The sequence below is a fragment of the Phyllosticta capitalensis genome, assembly GCF_038381095.1.
Source record: "Phyllosticta capitalensis strain CBS 128856 chromosome Unknown BKA78scaffold_7, whole genome shotgun sequence".
Classification (NCBI taxonomy): domain Eukaryota; kingdom Fungi; phylum Ascomycota; class Dothideomycetes; order Botryosphaeriales; family Phyllostictaceae; genus Phyllosticta; species Phyllosticta capitalensis.
In genome coordinates, this window is record NW_027117445.1 from 298,097 (window position 1) to 320,715 (window position 22,619).

General features: G+C 56.5%; 10 protein-coding genes across 10 annotated transcripts; 7 read left to right on the forward strand and 3 right to left on the reverse strand.

Annotated features, from left to right (window-relative positions):
- Positions 1–930: 930 nt before the first annotated feature.
- Positions 931–2,490, forward strand: BKA78DRAFT_296897 (uncharacterized protein; the record flags this gene model as incomplete). The annotated part of the gene is made up of 1 exon (XM_066886678.1): positions 931–2,490. The coding sequence occupies one exon, from the start codon at positions 931–933 to the stop codon at positions 2,488–2,490; it is 1,560 nt and encodes a 519-aa protein (XP_066742357.1).
- Positions 2,491–2,594: 104 nt separating this feature from the next.
- On the forward strand, positions 2,595–3,005 carry BKA78DRAFT_159731 (uncharacterized protein). Its single transcript, XM_066883090.1, has one exon. The coding sequence runs from the start codon at positions 2,700–2,702 to the stop codon at positions 2,925–2,927; it is 228 nt and encodes a 75-aa protein (XP_066742358.1). The 5' UTR covers positions 2,595–2,699; the 3' UTR covers positions 2,928–3,005.
- A 1,062-nt stretch (positions 3,006–4,067) lies between these two features.
- Positions 4,068–5,828, forward strand: BKA78DRAFT_318086 (kinase-like domain-containing protein). The gene is made up of 2 exons (XM_066888752.1): positions 4,068–4,841; positions 4,938–5,828. The coding sequence occupies exons 1-2, from the start codon at positions 4,517–4,519 to the stop codon at positions 5,561–5,563; spliced, it is 951 nt and encodes a 316-aa protein (XP_066742359.1). The 5' UTR covers positions 4,068–4,516; the 3' UTR covers positions 5,564–5,828.
- Positions 5,829–6,207: 379 nt separating this feature from the next.
- Positions 6,208–7,206, forward strand: BKA78DRAFT_253440 (uncharacterized protein; the record flags this gene model as incomplete). The annotated part of the gene is made up of 1 exon (XM_066884820.1): positions 6,208–7,206. One exon carries the CDS (start codon positions 6,208–6,210, stop codon positions 7,204–7,206), a length of 999 nt encoding a protein of 332 aa, XP_066742360.1.
- A 1,566-nt stretch (positions 7,207–8,772) lies between these two features.
- Positions 8,773–9,833, reverse strand: BKA78DRAFT_332204 (putative NADH-ubiquinone oxidoreductase B18 subunit; the record flags this gene model as incomplete). The annotated part of the gene is made up of 3 exons (XM_066889961.1): positions 8,773–8,877; positions 9,259–9,383; positions 9,788–9,833. 3 exons carry the CDS (start codon positions 9,831–9,833, stop codon positions 8,773–8,775), a joined length of 276 nt encoding a protein of 91 aa, XP_066742361.1.
- Positions 9,834–12,120: 2,287 nt separating this feature from the next.
- On the reverse strand, positions 12,121–14,070 carry BKA78DRAFT_253734 (tyrosine-protein phosphatase CDC14; the record flags this gene model as incomplete). Its single annotated transcript, XM_066884844.1, has 2 exons — positions 12,121–13,625; positions 13,674–14,070. 2 exons carry the CDS (start codon positions 14,068–14,070, stop codon positions 12,121–12,123), a joined length of 1,902 nt encoding a protein of 633 aa, XP_066742362.1.
- A 599-nt stretch (positions 14,071–14,669) lies between these two features.
- BKA78DRAFT_284553 (uncharacterized protein) lies at positions 14,670–17,072 on the forward strand (the record flags this gene model as incomplete). Its single annotated transcript, XM_066885690.1, has 4 exons — positions 14,670–14,963; positions 15,368–15,459; positions 15,514–15,930; positions 15,980–17,072. The coding sequence occupies 4 exons, from the start codon at positions 14,670–14,672 to the stop codon at positions 16,629–16,631; spliced, it is 1,455 nt and encodes a 484-aa protein (XP_066742363.1). The 3' UTR covers positions 16,632–17,072.
- Positions 17,073–17,952: 880 nt separating this feature from the next.
- BKA78DRAFT_354085 (fungal-specific transcription factor domain-containing protein) lies at positions 17,953–20,881 on the forward strand (the record flags this gene model as incomplete). Its single annotated transcript, XM_066891665.1, has 5 exons — positions 17,953–18,442; positions 18,489–18,799; positions 18,852–19,132; positions 19,179–19,536; positions 19,586–20,881. The coding sequence occupies 5 exons, from the start codon at positions 17,953–17,955 to the stop codon at positions 20,879–20,881; spliced, it is 2,736 nt and encodes a 911-aa protein (XP_066742364.1).
- Positions 20,882–21,679: 798 nt separating this feature from the next.
- BKA78DRAFT_253386 (uncharacterized protein) lies at positions 21,680–21,859 on the forward strand (the record flags this gene model as incomplete). Its single annotated transcript, XM_066884815.1, has 1 exon — positions 21,680–21,859. A coding segment is annotated over one exon (180 nt), but the record flags the coding sequence as incomplete, so codon positions are not given.
- Positions 21,860–21,864: 5 nt separating this feature from the next.
- Positions 21,865–22,316, reverse strand: BKA78DRAFT_318105 (uncharacterized protein). Its single transcript, XM_066888753.1, has one exon. It carries the CDS (start codon positions 22,231–22,233, stop codon positions 21,982–21,984), a length of 252 nt encoding a protein of 83 aa, XP_066742366.1. The 5' UTR covers positions 22,234–22,316; the 3' UTR covers positions 21,865–21,981.
- Between the last annotated feature and the right edge of the window lie 303 nt (positions 22,317–22,619).

Sequence of the window (22,619 nt, forward strand, 5' to 3'; positions counted from 1 at the left end):
ATCCAGACTGGCTTGTGGCGAATCAAGCACAATGGGAGGTAGCGAGGGCGGGCTTTGTGAGGCCGAGTCAGGATTGGCTGCAGTAGGCGCTGAGGAGCGAGGTTCCAGGGCTGGGGGTCAGGGCCTGGCCACCACTGAGCATCGCGATACAATAAGCAATCACCAGTGCGATTAAGAAGTGAAGCAATCAATCATCCCGTATCATGAAGCTGCTGCCAGACTATATCGTCTACTAATCCCCCCGTCGCCTCGCCGTCTCCTCGTCTTGTCTGGGTGAGTTGTTCGGTCGACCATCGTGGGGCACGGACCTCTTTCTGCCCCCACTGCCCCTGTCTGCCAATAATACCCTACACCCTCTTCCTCTCTTCTCTCTGGGCTTTCATCAGCCATCCGCCATCCTCCTCCTCTCTTCACACTCCCTCTTCTCTTTCTTCCTCACACCCCTCCTCCACCCTCCGCCGCCGCTATCAACCTCCCCACCAGGGTTCTCCCCCTCCTCCTTTCTCTTCACCTCGTGTGTGCCTTCTGCTTCTTACAACACACGCCGACGTTGGGCACTTGCCTCGCACATCATACTTAGCCGCCGCGCTGCCTTTGCTCTCGCATCGTCCGTCGTCCACGCCCACCAGGTCGCTCCCTCGTGCTTCCTTGCAGAGCAACCAGCACCGATAGTCGTCCTCTGCTTTCCGACCGCCAGATACCCAGGCCTTTAGACCTCGATTGTTTTCTCTTCGCCTCCTCGACTTTTACAAGTGTCGCTTCCGCCTACCCGCGACCGTCCTTCCTCAACATCCACCAACATCCACGACTCCGACTCCCTGTAATCCTAATTCGTCCGTCTGAGAGCTTCCGCTTCGCACTTTTTACCGCTTCGCAAAAATCTTCGATTCCTCCATTCTCTCGCCTTCGCTACCTAGTCTGTTCAGCGTAATGAGCATGGACGCAGGCGGTCTTGCTCAAATGTCCTTCAACAAGAACAACTCGTTTGCCTCGCCCGGCGGCCTTGGAGCGCCCACCTCGAGCTTCTCTTCGCGCGGCAAAGGCAATCACCTCAAGCGCCTCAGCGCCGCTGCTCCGCCCAAGGTCGACTCCATTAGCGAGCATCCCATCAACGACAATCCCACGCCGAGGACCAGTCGCTCTCACCTTCTCGCCGGTCTTCGCACCGCTCCGAGGAACAACAGCTCAAGCCCGGCGCCTCAGTCTGCGCCCTACAACAACAACAGCTTTGGCGGTCAAAAGTACGTCAACAACAACCGCAACCCCGCCGTTCCGCAGACTGCCATTGGCTCCGGTTTTCCCGTGAACCAGCAGGGCCAGTACGGCTACAACGCCGGCCAGCAGTACTATGCGCTCCCCGAGCATGTGCTTGCGCCTCCCCAGGTCAAGTTTGACACGCAGGATGACGGAGAAATGGACCCCAACTTTGCCGCCCAGCTGCTGGCCACCGAAATGTACCTTCAGCAGCGCCAGCAGCAGCTTCAGCAGCAGTTGCTCAGCCTCCAGCTTGCCGGAATGAGCCTGAACGGCAACAACGGCCGTCAGCAGTTTCCCATTACCCCCATGACGCCGCAGGCCGGATTCTACGGTCAGCAGACTCAGGCCCAGGACCTGTCTGCGGCCGTATCCGTGGGCTACAACCCTCTGACCGGCCAATACCAATACGTCTTGAATCAGGACGTGCAGCAGCCGCAGCTGTCGGATTCGCCGCCTCCTCCCACGCCCAGCTTCACCAACTCGCCCCCCAAGTCGGCGACTCCCGTCTTCCGTACCCAGGTTTCTCCGCCGAGCGACGTCAACGCCAATCCCTTTGACTCTCGCAGCTCCACTCCTCCCAAGGCCAGAACTCCTCCGACGGACATTGCGCCGCTCCCGCCTCCATCCGCCAACGCCTTTCGCCGCGGTCACCGCAAGAACGTGTCTTCGCTCAATTTGAGCGGCACCGATTCGGTTCCCGAGGGACCCAAGTCTGCCTTTGTCCGTCCCGTCGGTTTTCCTTCTACCCCAATGACTGGCACCTTCGGTCCGGGTCAGGGACGTGCCGGTGAGCACCCGGCGCGCCAGCCGCGCGGACCGCCGCCTCTCGAGGAGCTCCAAGCGGCGCCGACTGCCAAGCACGAAGGCAGCAAGAACTTTGCGACTCGCCAGCGCCGTTCTGCCGTGCGCAACCTCGTCCGTGCCGGCATTGAACGCCGTGGAGTGCGCAGCAGCGGCAGCGGAACGCCCGTCAGCGAGATTGAGACGAGCTTCCCTTCTTCCGACAACGACTCTGACAGCGTCCGCAGCGGCAGCCTGTCTGGCAAGCCCAGCATTGGAAGTCTGCGGGCGGCCGCCAGCGGCGCCATTGGCTCAGAGCGCAAGACGATGAAGGAGCGCTCGATGGAGAGGAAGAGCAGCGACGAGCAGTCGCGGTCCGGCTCGGGCGAGCGCAGAAGAATGCCCATGCTCGTGCTCACGAGCGCTGAGAAGCGCAAGAGCTCCATGTTTTAGTGAGCCATGGGACGGTTACGATGACGATTGCTGCATGTGGGATTTGATTTTTTCGTTAGGACCGGAGACTGTGGAGTACCTGTCGCTCAAGCCCCCATGGCTTTTTCTGCCTCACATTCGCTTGGCACTGCGCCTTTTACCGTTGACGCTCTCTGCGGCGTTTTTTTCGTTCGTGTCCTTGATTCTCCCCGGAGCAGTAGGAATGGAATATGCGGTCTTGGGCGCTTTTTCGTACATGCTTTTCACTTTCATATGCGGGAAAAGGGCGAATCACTGAGAGCCAAAGGTTTTGCTTCAATTGCTTCTCTACTTCTTCAATCGTTCTTTGGCTGAGCCATGAATTTGCGGCAGAGGAAGGGCGAGAAGTTTTTCTTGCAACCCCACGTTCTTTACTGACCTTGCGTCTCTCTTTCTTTCCTGCGCGCTTTTCCGTGTAACAATTTCCTCTTTCCTTCTTCACTTTTCATAAAACCAGTGGAGTCTCTGGCGGCACTGCGCCGTTCAGCAGACAGATGAACGGATGGCACTCAACCTCGATGTGCTGTCCGTCCTCTTTTCTTTCTTGCTTGCTGCCTACGGTACGGGTTGAAGGGGTCATTTTTGGAGGACAGACTTGCTTGGGTTGCTGCTTGATGGCTCTGAGCGTACGGTAGTAGCTATAGTACTGGAGGCAGGCACAAACAGACAGACAAACTGAAGAGCGAGGCCTGCATCGTGGTGATGCGGCCAATTCAATTGATTGATCCTACATACATACTGTGACTGGCAAGCATCGCTATCGCTTCCTTCACCAGCAAGGCACAAGAGTGGGATACGATACGATGTGACGACGAACAGGGATCTCGGCCAACCACTGTGACTACTGGACCCAGCCGCCGGGGAGTTCTGAGACGAAACGGCTCGAGTCGTTCAGGTAGGTCCTCCTGCACATCACCTATGCAATTTTGGGGGGGGTTCCCCCGGACCCTGGCCCTCCGCGCTGGGTCTGGCGTGCTCGTCGCGGGTGCCGCTGATACACTTTCTCAGTTTAATGAAACGGGGGTACGGGGGTACGGGGGTGTTTGGAGAGGCACGTTGGGGGGCCTCGATGAGGCTCTCAAACGCGCAAAACTTGGGGACTGGGCAAGCTGCTGGGGCAAAGAGGGTAAACAGTTGAATAGTTTGAATAGTGCACGCCGACCGAGGCATGCAGGCAGAGAAGTAATGTTCGTTTGTTGCCATGGATGTCCAAAGCAGAGCCTTTACAGTCCTCCTCTCAAGTAGGTAGTTTGGGATGGAGTCGAAGATGATCGCTTCATGTATCCTCGTTTTTCTAGAAAATGGCGGCCGTTGCCTGTTGGTAGGTTGGTACTGAGCTAGCGCAGGAACAGGTGCCGATGGTTCATAACAGCCGTGGTATAGGCAGGGCCACAGGGCGTGCCTACCTAGGTACAGTACGTTTGTCGTAGCCAGCCGCCTCGCTGCCGCGCTATGCGCTAGCTGCTAGGAGGGCGACGAGGCAGTCAGGCAGTCAGGCACACACGTGGGGCCGGGAAGGCAAGGGCAGGCACCGGGCAAGATCCGACGTCAATGCAACCCCGCGCGCGTGGAATTTGTTTTCGGTGGACGGGGAGCTTCTTGGACAACTCGGCTGCACGTCACCACCACAACGACTACAACGACCGGATATCAACCGCCAACGCCATTGCCAATCCACTGCCCTACTCCCCGAATCGCCTTGTCGCTAGCTCGTGAAGAAGAGAGGAAGAGAGGAAGAGTGTCGCCGCCTGTCTGATCGCTGCTTTTCCGTCTGCTCCAGGAAGCGCGGGGACTTGGAGTCACGGCATTGAGAGAAAGAGAGGAAGAGTGGGAGATCGTGCCTGAGTGAGGGAATTGGATCGGGATCGAGCTAGCTGCCTCGGGTGAAAAAGAGACGGAGAAACCAGACGCGACGAAAAACACGACGACGCATCAAACCTCGGCGAAGTCAAGCTCCACGACTCCTCCGCGACTCCAACCTCACCACCACCGACCCGCCCACCTCACCATGGCGACCCCCGCGGCCCCTCCCCCTCCACCCGCCAGTCTTCAACTCCCGCCTCTCTTCAGCGCCCCCTCGTCCTCCTCCTGCTCCTCTATCACACCGGCGCCCACCCTCCTCACCCAAGGCGCCGAAGCGCTCGTCTACAAAACCGTCTTCCTGACGCCGTCGCGCCCCGCGGCGCTCAAGTTCCGCCCCAGCAAGCCGTACCGCCACCCTGTGCTGGACAAGCGATTGACGCGGCAGCGCATTCTTGCCGAGGCGAGGGTGCTGGTGCGTTTGAGGAGGGAGGGGGTCTGCGTGCCGGCGGTTTGGGGCGCGGATTGGGATGGTATGTTGATTTCTTGTTTGTGTTTTTCAGGTGGAAGGGAGTTTTGGAGAGGTTTTGGTTTGGATTGATGAGCTGATATTGTTCGACTACTTGCAGACGGCTGGCTCCTCCTCGAATGGATCCCCGGCCACACGATCCGCGCCTGTCTAGACCGCTACTTGCATACCGTCCTCTCCACCTCCTCCGCCCCATCCTCCCTCGCTGCCATACAAGAATCCGCATCGGACGAGACACTACAAGCGCATAGACAGGAGGAGGAGCAGGACCCGCTCGACAAGGCCCGCGTGCCCGAGCTGTGGGACCTGATGGCGCGCGTCGGCCGCGCGGTCGCGAGTATGCACGCCGCTGGAGTTGTGCACGGCGACCTGACGACGAGCAATCTGATGCTGCGGACGCCTTCCCTCCAAACCTCGCTAGAACCAACATCCTCCTCCTCCTCCTCCTCCAACCCATCCCCACAACAACAAGCCGAAGAAAACCTCGCGGGCACCGTGACAATCATCGACTTCGGGCTCGCGTCCAGCACGATCCAAGACGAAGACAAGGCCGTCGACCTATACGTGCTGGAGCGCGCGTTTGGCAGCACGCATCCGGCGGCGGAGCCGCTGTTCCGCGAGGTGCTGCGAGCGTATCAGGAGGGTGGGGGCAGGAAGGCCGGGGCCGTGTTGAAGCGGTTGGAGGAGGTGAGACTGAGGGGCAGGAAGAGGAGTATGGTTGGGTAGATGGGTGAAGGAGAAGAATGGGACGCGGATGCAGTTGATCCGACCAAGGGTGGATAGAGCTTTGGCAGGCAGATGAGATGGGACGGACCTTTCTTCACTTTTCTACCTATCAACCCATTTCCTCATCTTTGCACTGAGTTAGTTCATCCTCTCGTAACCGTTTTCCAAAGGACAGGACTGAGGTGGAATACCTGAAATGCAGTTGGAATCAATCCACCAATTGAATAGTAACACAGCATCAAAAGTTGGCACTGCCAATGTCGACTCATTGCATCGCTTACATGTCTGTTCAATTTGAGTGCCTGGTAGCCACTTGCGTAGACCCAGGGTCTGAAAAAAAAAAAAAAATGTCCCCGATCCCCTCCACCCCACTTCCTTGCTCCCCACGTTGCGAGCCGCGTGCCTCGGCTCCGCGTCGGCAACGTCCGACTACAAGACAACAACTGCGGCGGACATGAGCACAACCTAGTCATGATACCGCCATTGTCAATTGACGGGCGCTGAGGTTGGGTTGTCCGTCTGTCTACCTACCTACACACGCCACAGGCTCGCTGCACTCTCGCCCAGCCAACAATCGCACCGCACCGCACCACAGCAACACCTCCACCCGAATCGCATCGCCAACACCACACCACACCTCGGCCATGACCTCCTCCTCCTCACCCCCCTCGGCCCCGCGCACAAAAGCGCTCCTCTTCGACATCGGCGGCGTCGTGGTGCTGTCGCCCCTCGCCGCCATCAGCGCCTACGAACAATCTCTAAATCTGCCGGCCGGGTACATCAACAGCGCCATCGCGGCGGCGGCGCCCAACGGCGCGTTCCAGCGCCTCGAGCGCGGCGAGATGTGGCTGGACGACGCGTTTTTCGCGCAGTTTGCGCGGGATGTCCGGAACGAGGGCGTGTGGGCGAGGATGGTTGTTGCGAAGAGGAGTAAGAGCAAGGAGGCTACAAAGGAGGGCGGAGGGACCGAAGAGCTGTACGAAGAGTTTGAAAAGGCGACGCAGCGCATCGATGTGAAGGCCCTCTTCTGGACCATGATGCGCGCCGCGCGGCACCCGGACCCGCACGTCTTCCCCGCCGTGCAGGCGCTCGTCGCGCTGGGGCGGGCGCGGTCGACCGCCGCCCCTTCTGCCGCCGAGAGAAACGACGCGTTTGTTGTTGGCGCGCTGAGCAACGCGGTTGTGTTCCCCGAAGGTGTCAGGGATGAGCGCGGCGAGCTTTTCGACGCCGGTGTTGTGCTGGGGCGGCCGGAGAGCGGGGCGACGGCGACGGCGACATGTAGCTCAGGAGGAGGAGGAGCTTCTGCTGCTATACCGCCCCTCTTCGACACGTTCCTGCACTCGGCGCACCTCGGCCTGCGGAAGCCGGATCCGCGCGTCTACGCGCTGGCGCTCGAGCGGCTGACGCTCGTCGCGCGGCAACGCGGCATCATCGGCCAAAGCGAGAGTTTGCGCCCCGAAGAAGTCTTGTTCTTGGACGACATAGGCGCAAATCTGAAGGTGGCGAGGGAGTGCGGGTTGAGGACGTGCAAGGTGGAGATAGGGAGGACGGAGGAGGCGGTGAGGGTGCTGGAGGGGGCGGTTGGTGTTGAGAGGGGGGCGTTGGTGGGGCCAGCCGGGGGAGGACGGGGGGCGAAGTTGTAGGGGTAGGGGAAAGCGGGAGAGGCTTGGAGAGGAGAGAGTTGGGAGGGTTGGCTGGGCCGGCAGCAGCAGCGAGTATGGAGTCGGTATCAAGGAGAAGTATTTCCGGTCGGTTCGAACATTGAACTAAGAACGTTGGACGCTCCCTGCCGGTCGGTCAGTCAGACAGTGTGAAACTCAAGAATAGAGTCCACGTCAAAGAGCTCGCTCGCTCTGCTGAATGCTGGCACAGAACTCGAGTGAATCCTCGACAGTAATGTTCACATGCCTAGTTCGAGATTTCGAGACGCAGGTACCTCCCGATGTTGTGTTGTACATCCTCACTACAAAAGTCATGTCCATGCTTACCATAACCACTCAAGAGAAAAAGCAAAAAGTAGCAAATGGCATGCCAAGTGCCTCTCTGTAGAGAGAGAGGGTGGCTCGAAGGCAGCAGTTTGTCTTGGTCAGCCCAGGGGGCCCATGGCCTTTTGTCTGACGGGAGAGCGCAATGCCTCCATTATACCGCATGCATATATTGCTTTCATACATTCAACAAGGTATGTGTGTGCAGTGGTATAGACGAGTAACTCCAAGAAAAAAAAGGGGCCAGAGGATAGACAGCATCCAACCAGCTCAGCAAACCTTTCTTTCTCACTCACTCGCTTGATTTCTTAGAGCCCACCACCACCACCACAATGCAAACAACGAAGCTGGCTTGCCTGTCTGCTCCCAAAACACACGCTTACAAGATACAAGTTGTCGGAAAAAGAGGCCTTTTCTTAGATAGGCAATGATATCCATCAGTTCCACCTCAACTCTGATTCGTTCGTGCCTGGTAGCAGCATGCATTTACTGCATCTACAAGCAGCAGCGTCGTGCTGTTGCATAGGAAAGCAGCATATACCGTGGCGGCCATGGCTGATGGCTGACTGGTGTTTTTCTCGCCAACAAAAATTTTCACAAAGCCAGGCAGCTGGCTGGCAGTTTGGCAAAACGGGCGGGAGGGAGCAATGGAGCAATCAAAAAAAAAAAAAAAAAAAAAAAACCTGTTTGCCTACAACATTATCTGACTTGAGCGTGTGTGAGAACTGCAACGCAAGCAACGCCAGTGTCGAAAGACGCGAGGCAGCCTGAATGTTGACCCTCCAACCTCTTCAGGACAACATCTGCCCCTTTTCGTTTTTCTCTTCCTCATCCCTCACTTTCTTTGCTTCCATTTGCTGTACTGGTGTTAAAGGGCAGCAGATGCAAAAACACAAAATGTTGAGACTGACTGCTTCAAATGGATAAACGGTAGCACAGACAGACGACAACAACATGAGACTACTGCAATGACGCACTCACAATCTAACCCCTCTTTCTCTTCTCCAAAGCCAGCCTCCTCAAAGCCCGTACAAATCACGCACACAATCGCCACACCGTCGTCTACGCCGCACCCGCACGAGTAAGTACCTATGCTTTGGCCCATGATGATATCGCTACGTGTAAAACAAGCCTCCGGCCAGGAGCATCCGGCGCGTCTCCCCTCCTCAGCCGTTCCTCTTCTGCTTCATCCACCTCGTCCGTACGCTGCCCAACCTCGCCGGTTCAATTGCTCCGCTTGTAATCCTCGGCCTTCTTGAGCTCGTCCATCTTGGCGACGCGCTTCTTGAATTCGTCGTATTGGCACTTTTCGTACGTGTGGCGTTCGGTCTGGATGAAGGGGTGAGGGTGTTAGCGTTTTGTGATTTGATTGAAGGAGAGGCGAGGAGATGTGTGGTGAGGAGGAGGGGGGAGTGGGAGAGGCGTCGAAGAGGAGGAGGGCAAGACAGGCATCCCAAGAAAGGCCACCGAGCCCAGCATGTCCGTCCGCGCCGCTCATCGCGTATGGTAGACGCGCTGGCCAGCTCTGCCGCTCGCTCCTCATCCATCTCCTCTCTTGCACCCCTTCGTGTCGTGAGCCTCATCCGACCCAGCAGCTTAGCACACTCCCACATATTCCTCCCCACTTGTGCAAACTCTCCATATCCCTCTCCTCCGCCCACCCTCCCCAAGCCACCCAAAAAACCAAACCAAGAAGCCACGCTTACTTACCTCACACTTCCACGGCAGGTAGTACGTGTCGACGCGGCAGCGGTTGAGGGGGATGAGCAGGTGGGCGCAGCTGTCACGGTACGCAATGGGCAGTTTGGCGGCGGCCATTTCCTCGCGGGACGCGCCTGTTGTCGCCGTGCGTGTCAGCGGTGTCCTCTCGCTCTATCATGGGAACCGGTCGGCGGGTTGATGGTGCGTGTGTGTGGTGTGGTGGGATATGAAATGGAGGCATGGGCAGTGTGCGAATTCCAGCTCTTGCTCTCTCTCGGCCGCGGACGGGCGGTTGTTTATGTGTTTGTGTGTTTGTGTTTTTATTCGCATGCTGCTCTGCTCGCGGCGTACATGTCCAGGGAGATGGGATGGGGAGGCCGAGCAAAGCAGCGACGCTGGTGCCGTAGCCACTCCCGAAGTCCTCCAATCCCTCATTTGCTCGCTCGACCACTGTGCTCGCAAATGTATCCAAAGCCGTGATAGCAGCGAAGTGATGGGACACACAGGCCTGCTCTCCCTCCTCCAACATTGAACTCACCATTGCCGAGCCCAACGGCGTCCTTGACCGTCTCGATAAGCGTCATTGCGGCGTCGTTTCTTCGTCGTTCACGGTCGAGCGGGAGCAATTATGGTCGAGCAGTCGAATTGAAGCCGTAGGCAGGTCGTCGAGTGAATGGCAGGTAGGTGGGTAGGTGGTGGTCTGAGCGGCGGGAGGTGGATTGCGGAGGACGGGAGCCGCTCGGCGGTGATGATCGCGGCGTGGAGTAGCAGTTGGTTGGAGCTCTGGGGGTGCGACGAATCAGGCAAGGCGCTGCCGCGGGCGGTGAGCAATTCCAAACCTCAGGCGGATGGAACTGCAGCCAATCAAAAGGGCGTATTTGAAAGGTGTGCTGCGAATGGTCTTTCAAGAGGATGTTGGAGGGAGGGAGCGGGGGTATCCCTGATGGCGAAAATGCTCTGGAGGACGTTCCTAGGTGTTGACAGCGCTTTTTTGAAGTCACGTCTATGCTTGCCGTTAGGTTTTACACACCCAGCTGCCTCCATCGAGCGCACGGGAATATCGCAAAGTACCTACCCGCCCAAGCCTCCACCGAAGCTCAATGGAGGCCACAGAGCAGTCTCGCGTCTGACGATTTGATGCGAATGGACACCACAATCAGAAGAGGACAGCAAGTAGTGTAAGATCGCCCACGCTCAAACCACCCTCATCCTCAACCTCATCCTCAAGCGCCCGCGCAAGGCGAACCACTCAACGAAAAGGACATCTCCCGCAAAGACAGTCGCATCAGCCCTCAGCAGTGCTACGAGGGCGACACAGTGACGGACCACTCATGGGCAAGCCCAGAGGCGCTCAACCGTCAAGGTTCAAAAAGTGAGCAATCAATGGAATGAGGCCGTGGCCTCGGTTTAGTGATTAAACTAAACAGAACACTGGAAGAGGCGTCAGTCAGTACGTCAGCTGTGAGAAGAGGGGAGGAGGGAGTGTGGATTACGATACTACACTTGATCTAAGCCAAATGGCAAAGAGTGGTGAAGAAGAAAGGAAAGCAGCAGAGAGGGCGGAAAGATGGGAGGGCTTAAATACCTAGTGCCGGTGGTGATCTGTGCGCACGTCGCTTCAATTCCGGGAAGATGGCAGGCAGAGGCAGGTGGTGGTGCTGCTCAAACGGGATGTCCGAGGTGGGTATGTAGCCGGAAGGTGCAACGGGGCAAACAACATCGGCCGCGGACACGTCAGGATCACCACTCACCCTAGACTCGCAACGTGAAGTCAACTTTTTCATTCAAACGAAAAATAAGAATCGGGGCAGCAGCCGCAACGAGGCTCGTCACCAGTGACTAGTAGAAGAAGCGCTCTGGCAGGCCAATATTAACTTGCCCCATCACATACCCGACCTTCCGCCCATCCGTCAACCCATTGACCGCTCAAACGCCCAGAGAGAAGAAATAATAGACGAGATGGAAGAAGGGGGAAAATGGCATAACGACGTCGAAAAAACGCCAATTCAGCAAACGACGAAAACGAGAAGAAAGAAACCGTCCTGTTCCCTTCCCTTGCCTACCACACCTGACGCCCACCACCCTACTGACTGACCGACTGACCGACCGAGTCGAAAAGAAGAAAGAGGAAAGAATAGAAAGAAAAAGGAGCGGACAGCGGGGTGACTTTGTGGTTGATGAGAAAGAAAAACGACGCTCGTCAACCGTTGACTGTCCGCAAACCCTAGACGCCACCGAAAGAAAAATGAAATACCACTCCCTGCCCAACCCAACAGCCCGGCCGATTTGACAGCGCCAGTAGCCAAGTGTACAGAGCAAGCCTCCCGCCAGAGGCTGCCAGCAAAATAGCCATCCATCCCACAAAACACATTCTCCGCTCGCTTGCCGAAGTGGCTCCAAAACAACATGTGAATTTTGTACCAGGCACGCCCGTAGTGTTCGTCAGTCATGCATCAAGGCGAGTAGGTACGTGGACGTCCCAGCCGACGGACGGCCAGGACTAAGAAGCAGGATCAAACGAGAACGCTCATCCCAGCAATCGTATGCGAGAAAGAGAAGCAGATAGAGACTCTTGAGAACGGCAACGATGAACAGGACGATGAAGATGATGGGAACCGCTGTCGTAAAAGTCGTGGTTTTGGTGCCGCCGTTGATGACGATGATGACGCCGCTGTGGTGGTCGTGCTGTACAAAGACATGAACAACCATCCCGATGGTAGTCGTGTGATGATCCGTAAGGAAGAAAACTGAACCGCAAATCGCCGCCCTTTGATCTCCAGAGCCACGACCGCCGCTAACGTTTGAAGCGCAAGGGTCTCTAAGACAGTAATTCTAGTCAATAAGAATTCTTGTCAAAAAGGCCGTCACGGATCAGACATGTTTGGCTCTTGCCGTCGCGCTGCCCACGCTTCCAACTCTCCCACTAGTCTTCCTCACGCCGCTCTTGCTGTCGGTGCTCCGTCGTGTCGGGCTTGCCCTAGTCTTGGAGACACTGATTGCGCCAGCGCCGTTGCCCGTCTTGCCCAACGGCGTCTTGGGCTTCCCAACGCGATTCTCGACATCACTCTCACCACCGTTCCAGGTGGTCGTTGTTGTCGACATGGTAGTCGTCGTGCAGCTAACGGCTCGCCTCTTGCTGTTGCTGGTCGGAGTCTTGGAGCCAGGAGACCGGGAGGCAGCACGCTTGGCCAGCATGCGAAGCTGGTACTCCTCATCCGATTCGGGCTCAACAGCAGACGCGCGGCGCACGTTGATGACTTCAGAGTCGGGCATGATGTATGGCTCATTTTCATGGCCACGGCAAGGTGATTGATGCCGGCTTGCAGGACCGTAGATCTTGCTCGTCTTGCGGGGCTGACCAGGAGTAGGCGCGGGGAGATTGTCGTCATGGACAGCGGTACCGAGGGATGCAGACGCAACGCGATGGTCGTTGGTGTTAATTTCGCCCAGGGCTGCGCGCTTCTGGCTACCGTTGGGAGGGGTAAAGGTCTGTCCGTTGCTGGCCAAGCGCTGCCTATACGACTTGGTGGGCGTGGCAGGCTGGAGGGCGGCCAGCTTCTCCTTCATGCTGTCCTCGAACCACCACTCCCTAAAGGTGCCCTGGTTGAGATGAAGCCAATGTTGCTGGGGGCCAACGACCATTCCTGGCCGCATGAACCGCATAAAGGCGATGATCTCGTTGGCAGTGAAGCCGTGCCTGTAAATCAAGTAGGCCCCGATCAGACATCCAGTGCGACCCAGGCCAGCCTTGCAGTGCACCGCGATACCCTTCTTGCGCACAGTAATCATCTCGTGGGCCAAGTTGACAAAGTTGCGGACGAGGTTGAGAGGAGGACAAGTACCGTCGTCAAAAATCATGTCCAGGTGCTGAATGCCCAGCGCCGTAAAGTATGTAGGTGAGTAGAGCTCCGAGTTGAGACGGACGACCAGCCCAATGTTGCGTGTGGAAAAGTGGGCCAGGACGTTCTTGAACGGCGTAGGGATGTCGGCCTGCTCGAGTTCTGCAATCGTCTTGGGCACCTTGGCATAGGCGGGGTCTGAGGTTGGAATCACCTTGGCGGGCAGGTGTTGAGGGGATGCAAAGGCGAGAAAGTTGGGCGACACCCAGTTGAAGTCGCCCATGTCCACACGCTCAAACTTTTCGTACTCCTCGAGGCTAAAGTCCCTCAGGCTGCAGATGCCCTCCTCCTTTGCCTTCCACACACCGTAAACGACGTCTTGAATGTTGATGATGTAGTCGGCCTGGCTGTATCCTGCGTCTCTGAATGGCATGCACGGCGGATCCATCTGCGCAATGGGTGCAAGGGCGAGATGTGGCGGCCAATTTTGAATGAGGACCATGTAGCAAGCAAGCAGGCAAGCGGCGTTGGCGCGACCTAGAGACATGTTAGCAAAAGTATCGGAGCTGAGCCATGACTTCATACTCCTCGAATCGGCATGGCACCAAAAGACAACGGGCCTGTCTTCATTCTTGGGGGCCGCGAGGACCTCGTGGAGCAGTACTGCGAAGCGGTACAGGTGGCCAATGTGAAGCGGGCCAAAGTCGGCGTGGAAGGCGTTGTAGAGCAGGCGGCGGTCGACGGAAAAGTAAACAGGAGGAGGGGAGTTTGCCTTGGAGGCACTGGTACCCTGTTGGGCCCTTGACGAGCGCTTGCTGGGAGACTTGCGGTCCTTGGACAGTGGGTACGGGAAGGGCGTGTGCGCATTCGGCGGGTGGGTATACGAAGCTAGGTACAGACGGTCCTGGATGTACTCGATAATCTGCCCATAACTCTGGGCACCATTGCGATGATCCTCCTCGACTGAGGCGTGCGAAGGCATGGCGGGCAATGCGCGCAGTCTGTCGGATGGGTCGCGGCAGAGGGGCGAGGGGCGGCGCGGTGATGTGACGGACTAGACGGCGGAGCGCGTGGTGGGTGGGCGTGAGGTAAAGAAATAGTGGTGGTGGTGTCGACGACGAGTGGTGGGAGTCTATGTTTTGGTGTCGTCCGAATTGGGGATGGCCTGGTTTGCGGTTGCCGGGGCAAGAGGCAGTCGCTTAGTCAATTGTTTTTGGCGCTGTGGCGGCGTGAGGGGCGACTGCTACTGGCCAGCGCCGGTACGATACCAAGTCGAGCCGGTAAATCTGCTGATCGCCGCAGATATTGCGCACGGGCCCCGACATTGTTTTCCACAACAACCGCCAACACTTTCCCGTCGCTACGCCAGGTCAACCTCCATCACCGTCATCGCCCCGCGTCATTCGTCCCCATCTCAACCTCGTGTCCCTTTGGCTCGTGCCACCTCTTGCGCTTGCCCTGTCGTGTCAGCCTGTGCTACTGCGCTGCTGGACCATCGACACGCCTTCAATTTTCACCGCTGGCCGGTCATTTCCCAAACGGGAATTCTCGCTTGCTTCCCGTCCAACAGACGCCGTCGTCATGTTGATCCGTCGTGGCAGACAAGAGGGCTGGCTCACGCTCCCTATGAAGGCGCTGAAGCCATGGGCTGATCTCAACGGCGTTGCTTTCAACAACGTGTCCGTTGGCCCTCTTCCTGGGCTCGAGCATCGAGGCTCCGCTGTTGTGGCCGAGCGGGACTTGGACGGGGACAACAACGAGCCGCTCATGACTATTCCGCGAGACCTAGTTCTCTCTCTGGATGGCGTGCGCTTGTACGCCAAGTCGGACAAACACTTGCGCCAGCTGCTCGAAGTTTTGGGCGACTTTGGCATGGTAAGCTCCACCATTATTGTTGTGAGCCGATCCTGTTGTGCGGATGAAATCAGACGTCCTTGATCTGCATGCCTCTGTAGAGTGCAACCTGCAGGTTGAATGTGTCGAATGCCATGCAACCAGTCTGAGGCTGTGGCGCACAGCTCGCTGTGTCGTGCCTATCAAGCATGTATCTGGCGACAGAGTTCGATGTTCTGTCCTATGAAATCAGAAATGTTCCGTGTGCTTTGGTCTGATCTTCTTTCATGTAGGTAGGTCACGTCTAGTCTTCTATTCAGGTCAAAGTGGCTCGGCCGATGGCCGGCGTCTGATTTCATCTCGCGCAATGGGTGGCGGAGGTATTTTGCTGTGGCTTGTTCGATTTCGTCCGTGTGCTCGGGCTAGTATTAAGCTTACTTTTTCAGACGGCCAGGATTTCCATTCTTGTCTTTCTCCTTTATCAGTCTTCAATCTCGCGTCCAGACACCAAGATTGGCGTCAAGAATCCAATGACCGAGTATGGAGGACCAGAGAGATGAAATTGCTTTGGAACATTGACTGACTTGTTCAGATATGTCAAGTTTCTTCCTCAAGAGCTTCTCCCCACATTCTGGACTGAAGAAGAACGCACCTTGTTGATTGGTACAACACTCAAGCCAGCGGTTGAAGCAAAGCTGAAGAGCTTGAACAAGGAGTACGAAAAACTTCACAAGCTGACAGAGAGCATTACCTGGTGTAATGACGACTGGTGGTTTGACGATACATACGGTCTCACCTTTGACGATTGGCTCCAGGTCGATGCGATGTACCGGTCTCGTGCGCTCGAGTTTCCTGGCATTGGAGACTGCATGGTTCCGGGAGTTGACATGGCCAACCACGCCAGCGGTGAAGATACTGCGGCTCTTTATGAAGTGGATCCGAAAGGAAATGCCGTCCTTTTGTTGCGAGAGGGCAAGTCTATCTCGCAGGGAGAAGAGGTGACAATCACGTAAGGAACGCTTTCGTCTATACGCGGATCAGTACTAATAATTAGGCAGATACGGCGATAAAAAGGGAGCTTGCGAAATGCTTTTCTCGTATGGCTTCATCGAGGACAGCATGATTTCTGCCAGAGAACTCTTCCTCGAATTGGAAATTCCTCAAGACGATCCTCTGAAGGTGGCAAAGATGCACATCAACAAGGCGGCTCCGGGTGTCAAAGTATTCGACAGCGAAGAGCCGAATGCTTCGAGCGAAGGTACCAGCTGGATGAGCGAATTCATCTGGCTCGTCATTGTCAACGAGGAAGATGGGCTGGAGTTTCAAGTTTTGCAGACCAACGACGGCGGCAGAGAGTTACAAGTCTTCTGGAAAGAAGAGAAGCTTGAAGAGCCACACAAGCTCGAGGAATTGCTAAAAGCCCATCCTCTATGGGAAGTCTTTCAGCTCCGGGCAGTTGCTTTGATACAAGACAGAGTTGAGTCACAGCTTCGGGTTTTGCATAGCACGGAAAACGACGTCAGAGGTGTGGATAAAGACGGAGAGTTGGTAAGGCAAGGGGTCTGGAATCTCGCCATGAGATTCAGGGATCTGGAGCGAGATCTCCTGGAGCGGTCGTACGGAGATCTCGAAGAAGAAAAGGAAAAGCTTCTTGCCACGGAGACGGTACAGCAGTACCTGGCCGAGCAGCAAGAAGAGGACTTTTCGTAACGATCAAACTTTCTGACGGCCGACTGATAGCTCTCAGCAATTGCTTGTACAAATTTGACGACACAGCGCCAAATCAAAGAATTCTTCTAGAAGCATTGTTCAGCATTCGAGACTAAAAGCACACCCTGCCAAGGTATCTTAGCAGCCCAAGCTCTTCCCCACGCACACCCATACCGTCGATCACCCCAGGCAGAGTTTGTCTGCGCTGTCCAGCTTTCCCCAGAATCGCGATCTGGAAGCGAGGTCGTGTCAGCCAAAAGAAGAGCTCCGGCTGTTTCCGACTCCAACACTGGATGCACCGTACGAGTCAACAGCAATGCGCGGCCCCCGGAAAAGCTGATCCGAAGGTTGAGAATATCAGACGACACGAGTTGAAGACTAAGAGTTCTCGTATGGGCTGACATTATTATTGATGGTGTTGGTCGGGCGCCACAAAGATCTAGTTCTCTGTCGTCCAACATGAGGACGGCACCCAGGTACCACGGTTGAGATTATGGCTGAGCGCCATTGCCGGCTTGTCAGGCCATTTTTCGAGTTCGTGTCCACCTGTCAGTTGAAAAAATAGCTCTTGCATGTCGCGTGTCTGCCAGGTGTGATGCCCGAGAAAAGCCAGAGCAAAACCCAAGAGCTTTCCATGCTTTTGGTCTTGGATGCATGATGAGCGAGTCAGACCTGGGGTATCCCGTCTGGCAGCTTGCGGGTTTCCAGGCACGCAGCTCTCTCATCATCCCATTCCCCGCGTGACCCTCTCTGCCTTTCTGGGGTGCAGTACCAAGGAGGTAAGACTGCTGCTGGGCACGACGCAGGGCCCAGTCCGAGTCCCATTGTTGCAGGGCGGTGTTGAGGCCGAGCAGCACAAATTCTCCGTGTAACGACCGGCCATGATGCCATGGATGCTGATCATGATCATGCTGCTCGTGCCGCCTTGAAGCTGCGAATAACTAAGTGATGGCATCTGGATGGCTTGTCGAAACGAAAAGAGTCCGGGAGGCCTCGAGCATACACGCAGGGGTTGATTGGCTTGCGCGCGGCTCCTCCCCGCAATCCCCCAGACTCGTTGCGCGGCGTTATTCTTCTTTCCCCCCGACACCTCGACACCACACAACCTCAACCCGTACAATTCCATCCCCTCCCGACCCCTCACGCCCACCGTCCTTCTTATCGACCCAAATCCGCTGCTTGCCGCCCGTTTCGTCGAATCCAGAGCTTCCAACTCCGCCGTATGCCTGTCCGCTCTCGGTCACCTCCCACCTAATCCCGACGACCCTCGACCGCCGTCTATATATGACAGAGGGCTCGCTGGCCCTCCCCCGCCCCCGAAATGCCTGGAATACTCCCCATGAAGGTCATCAAGGTCGGCACTGCCTCACAGGCCCGCATAGCCCAGGCCTGTGACCGCTGTCGGAGCAAAAAGATTCGCTGCGATGGTGTCCGCCCAAGCTGCACACAATGCCTCAACGTCGGCTTCGAGTGCCGGACCAGTGACAAACTCAGCCGCCGAGCTTTTCCCCGTGGATACACTGAGTCGCTCGAGGAGCGCGTGCGCCAGCTCGAACTTGAAGTGCGCGAGTTGAAGGAGCTGCTGGACGAAAAGGATGAGAAGATTGATGTGCTTTCGCGGATACACTCAAAGTCGCCTCATGGCACCAATAGGAGACCTACGCCCGCCGCGACTTCTGGAACTAAATCGCCGGGTGACGAATCACCGGATAAGGACGATCTTTTCAAAACCGCGCAGTCGCTGCTGCTACTGGATGAAGGCTCCGCCAGCTCGTACTTTGTCGGCGCTTCTAGCGGTAGAACTTTGATCGGTATGCAGGTGTAACCAGAGTTGAAGTCGTCGTCTGACCTTGGCAGATGCATTCAACCGCCGTGTGCAAGATACTGGGAAACCCGTCCGGGTCATGCCTCCTGAATCTTTCCTCGAGACTGAGAATGCGCCAACATCACCAAACGAACTACCAACTTCAAAAGCACCCCCTCGCATGGTCTCCGACAAGGCCATCACCTGCTTCTTCCAAGAATTTGCCCCCATCTTCCCAGTCCTCCACAGGCCGACATTCCTCAGCTTGTATGAGGAATTTGTAAATGACCCCGAGGCCATGACTGACAAAAAGGCCCTTGCGCAACTCAATCTCGTATTCGGTATTGCTACACTCGCTGGCGAGGTCTGTGACCCTCTTCAAACCCCTTGTCTCACGTAGTTCTGACGTCTCCAAGTTACTCGACAAGGCACTTGTGGATTTTTTCGAGGCGCAATGGCAAGCCGCCCTTGATGCCGTCTTGCACGACGCTTCAATTTCGACTTTGCAATGCCTCCTCCTCGCCCAGCTCTACTGCGTCCAGAAAGCAGACTATTCTCGTCTTCTCAAGTACAAGGGCATTGCCATCAGTCTGTCGCATCGTCTGGGTCTGCATCAGTCCCAGAAAAGATTTGCGCTAGGCGCCCTAACAGGCGAGACGCGGAAAAAGGTTTTCTGGACGCTCTACACTCTTGACTGGTAAGGCTTACCGTTGCGCTGCGTTTCATCCAGCTGACGTTCTTAGTTTCACGGCTGCTCAACTAGGTCTGCCGAAGCACGTTAGAGAAGAAGACATCCACTGCGAATACCCAGCAGACGCCGACGATGAATACATTACTGAAAAGGGTTTCTTGCCTTCACTCCCTGGCGAATTCACCAAGGTCTCAAGCGCCCTCGCTCTTTTCAGGGCTGTCCGCATCCTTGGCAGAATCCTTGAGGAGAATTACCCCACCTCTCCGTCCCATGATTTATCCTTTCGCAAGATGACGGCACAGTCAGACGAGCTTGACCAGTGGTCCAACAGCCTCCCGTCGCATCTCAAGCTGCAATTCGCCCAGGACAAGCCCAGCACAAACATGACGAGCAGCCGGTCTCCGATACTGGTAAGCGCGCCCCTCAGAGCAGCATGACCTGTGCTAATGGCTCTGGTAGTCCCTGTTCTACAACTACATTCGCATCCTCATTTGGCGGCCCGTGCTCTGTGCAAATTTGGGCAGCAGGGCCTCGGCTGCCGTCCTTGCTGTTGCAGGCTCTTGCAAAGCCATTGTGCAAATTCTACAGCTACTCGAAGAGAGAAGTTTGAGCTTCTCGCTCTGCTTGAACAAGAATGATTTGCTCGTCTCGTCTGGCTTTGGTCTGTTGTACCAAGCACTTGAGCTCGACCAGGAATCAAAGCTCTTCAAGGAGAACCTGAGACTGACGACAGTCATTGCTGACATGCTTGGCCGATCTTACACGCCAACAGCACCTGCATTTGGAAGCGTAGTCAAGTCCATGACTGGCGTTCAGACGGAGCCAAGGGAGCCTGCGCAGCTCTCGCCTGTCGACTCGATCCATGAAGCTTCCTCTTCGCCCGACCCACTCAGTGCCACTCACAGGCACCTCAAGGCGATTGCTTCACGATTCTCTCCAAGCAGATTTTCTCACGGCCATGACAATTCCGACCGCCGCGCTACAGTGCCAAATATCAACGTCAATGGAATCGGTCAACACACCAACCCCAGCGTCCACAGCCTCAATTCCATCCATTCTGTCGTTTCAGAGCCTGCTCATGCACACCAAGCCCGTTCTGAACCAACCATGTCGCCACTCACTCACCGCGCCTCTTTTGGTACCGCCACGCCAAATCCTCGACTCCGTCGAACAAGCACAAACGTCACCACGCCAGCCGCTGCCCACTGTTCCTCGACCAACCTCGACTTTCTCTCGTTTAGTGCCGAGCCGTCAGCGAATGCCTACTCCACGTCTTCGCACTTGAAAACAGATGTCCAATCAGACGAATGGGAACGCCTCCTCGGCGGTCTCGACAATGGATCTACCAACATCTACGACAGCATCTACGGCGGCGCGCCCATTGACGCTCTGTCTGATCTTCCACCATCATTGCCGAATGCCTCGGCTTCCATCGCCGACGCAGGCCTCGTCTGGTCGCCAGGCATGTGGCACGTGGGCCTGCCGGATCACGAGGCCCAAGCACCGCCACCGCAGAGCGTCCTAAGCTTCTCAGACGAGAGCTTGACGAGCGGCAGTGACGCCTTCGACGTCGACTTTGGCAGCACTTCGGGCTCGGGGTCTGGCGGACCCGCCTCGTCCGTCTCTGCCTCTGGCCCTGCTAGCACTAGACCCTCGTCGTATCGCGGCTTGGTGATTCCGTCGGACTACAATGCGCACGGGCATGGCGAGTGTGAGCCCTTGACCGTCATTGACGGCAGCAATTTTGGACTGTGAGCGTAGTGTTGCTTTATTGACGAATGTCTGGGCGGCAGAGTTGTGTATGTAGACGGAAGAGTCCTGGTTTGGTTGGTGTTGTCTCTTTTCTGGTGTTTGGAGTGAGCTGGGTTTGCGGGATAGGAATCGTCGTTTCTCTTTTCCTCTTGGGTGGATTTGTGGAAGGACGCCGTAAAGGCCAAGGAGGTACTACTGCTTTCTCCATCTGTCTGGATTTGTGTCTGTAAATGTTTGCGCGAGCTCATCATCAAACTTGTCCACACATGCTCAGTTTTTCATAGCGTCGTTCCGAACCATTAGCCATCTCTTTCTTTTCATCCTTGCCGTTTACTCAGCGCGGTGGCATCTTCTTGCGTCTGTCGTTAATGGCTTGCTTGTAGGCGTTGGTGCCTGGGCTTCAAACTTTCTTTCTTCAGGCGAGCATGAGCGTTGTTCTGACGCACTCCATAGCAAATTGCCGGAATCGGCTATCTCGCTTCTCTTTCCATCGGTTCCCGTCATTCAAAGACTATCGTGTCTGTTGTCGACGTGTCAGCATCACTTGGTCTCGATTGACGACATAATCGACGACATAATCCGGCATCATGAACCAGCCGCACACTCAAGTTTCGCAGCTCTCTACGTCGCTCTCGTCGTCTGGGCGCGCTCAACACCAGATCGTGATCAACCATCCATCTCATCCCAGTGGCCTCTCATACCTACAAAGCCAGCCATCCCATCAAACACCTCCGCCTGAGTTCTTTCAAGGGCCCCCCTAGTCGAAAACTCCATCAATCAATCCACCCGACCCATCCCACCATGGCCGCGGCCGACAACGATCCAAACACCAACACTACTTCAGCCCCTCTGTCGACGTCATTCTGTGGCCATTGCCGTCAGAGGACCTCCAGCATGCAACGTTGCGGTCACTGTCGCTTGCAGCTCTACTGCGGCCGCGATTGCCAGAAGAAGCACTGGAGGAAGCATAAGCTTGTTTGCAAGTTGATGGGAGCAGTGAAAGATGCGGACGCGGAGTCTGAGACGACGTCAATAATGACCTCCACATCAATGATGACCTCCACATCGGACGGCTATGACAGCGAGGAGGATGAAGGCGGTCGTCATCCGTGCACTTGCGCCCTCTGCTCGTCTGCGCGAGGAGCAAAGGCTGAAGACGTTTTGACTGAGGGTACTCTGTCAACCACCAACGCCACGATGGGCGACGATGCTAGCGATGAAAGTGAAGGCTCTTCTACGGGAGCAGGCAAGGCTGCAGGTACATCCAACGACGGCTCTCTATCAACCACCAACGCCACTATGGGCGACGACGACAAGAAAAACGAACACGGCGCCATGCCTACGAGCAACACCATCAACGCCAAAAACACTTCCACCAACAATTCCACCCACAGCCAAGCCCACCCAAACACCCCGGCCCACGCCCACCGCTGCCCCATCTGCTGCCCTGCCCTCCAAGTCCGCATCCGCAACCCCTTCATCGCCCTGCAATACGGCACCTGGCTACACAACCGCCCCAAGAACGACACATACCAGTTGCTCCTGGAGGCGTACCGCCTGCGCACCGGCGACAAGCGGAACCACCAGTCCCGCCCCACGACCCCCATCTGCTGCGGCGCGGGCTTCGCGCGCTTCCTGCAGCGCGCCGCGACCCGCGTGCCCGAACTGCTGCCCTCGTGGTGGAGCGACGACCACGCCCGCGCGTGCGTCGAGCAAACGACGCGCTTCTTCGCGCAGAAGG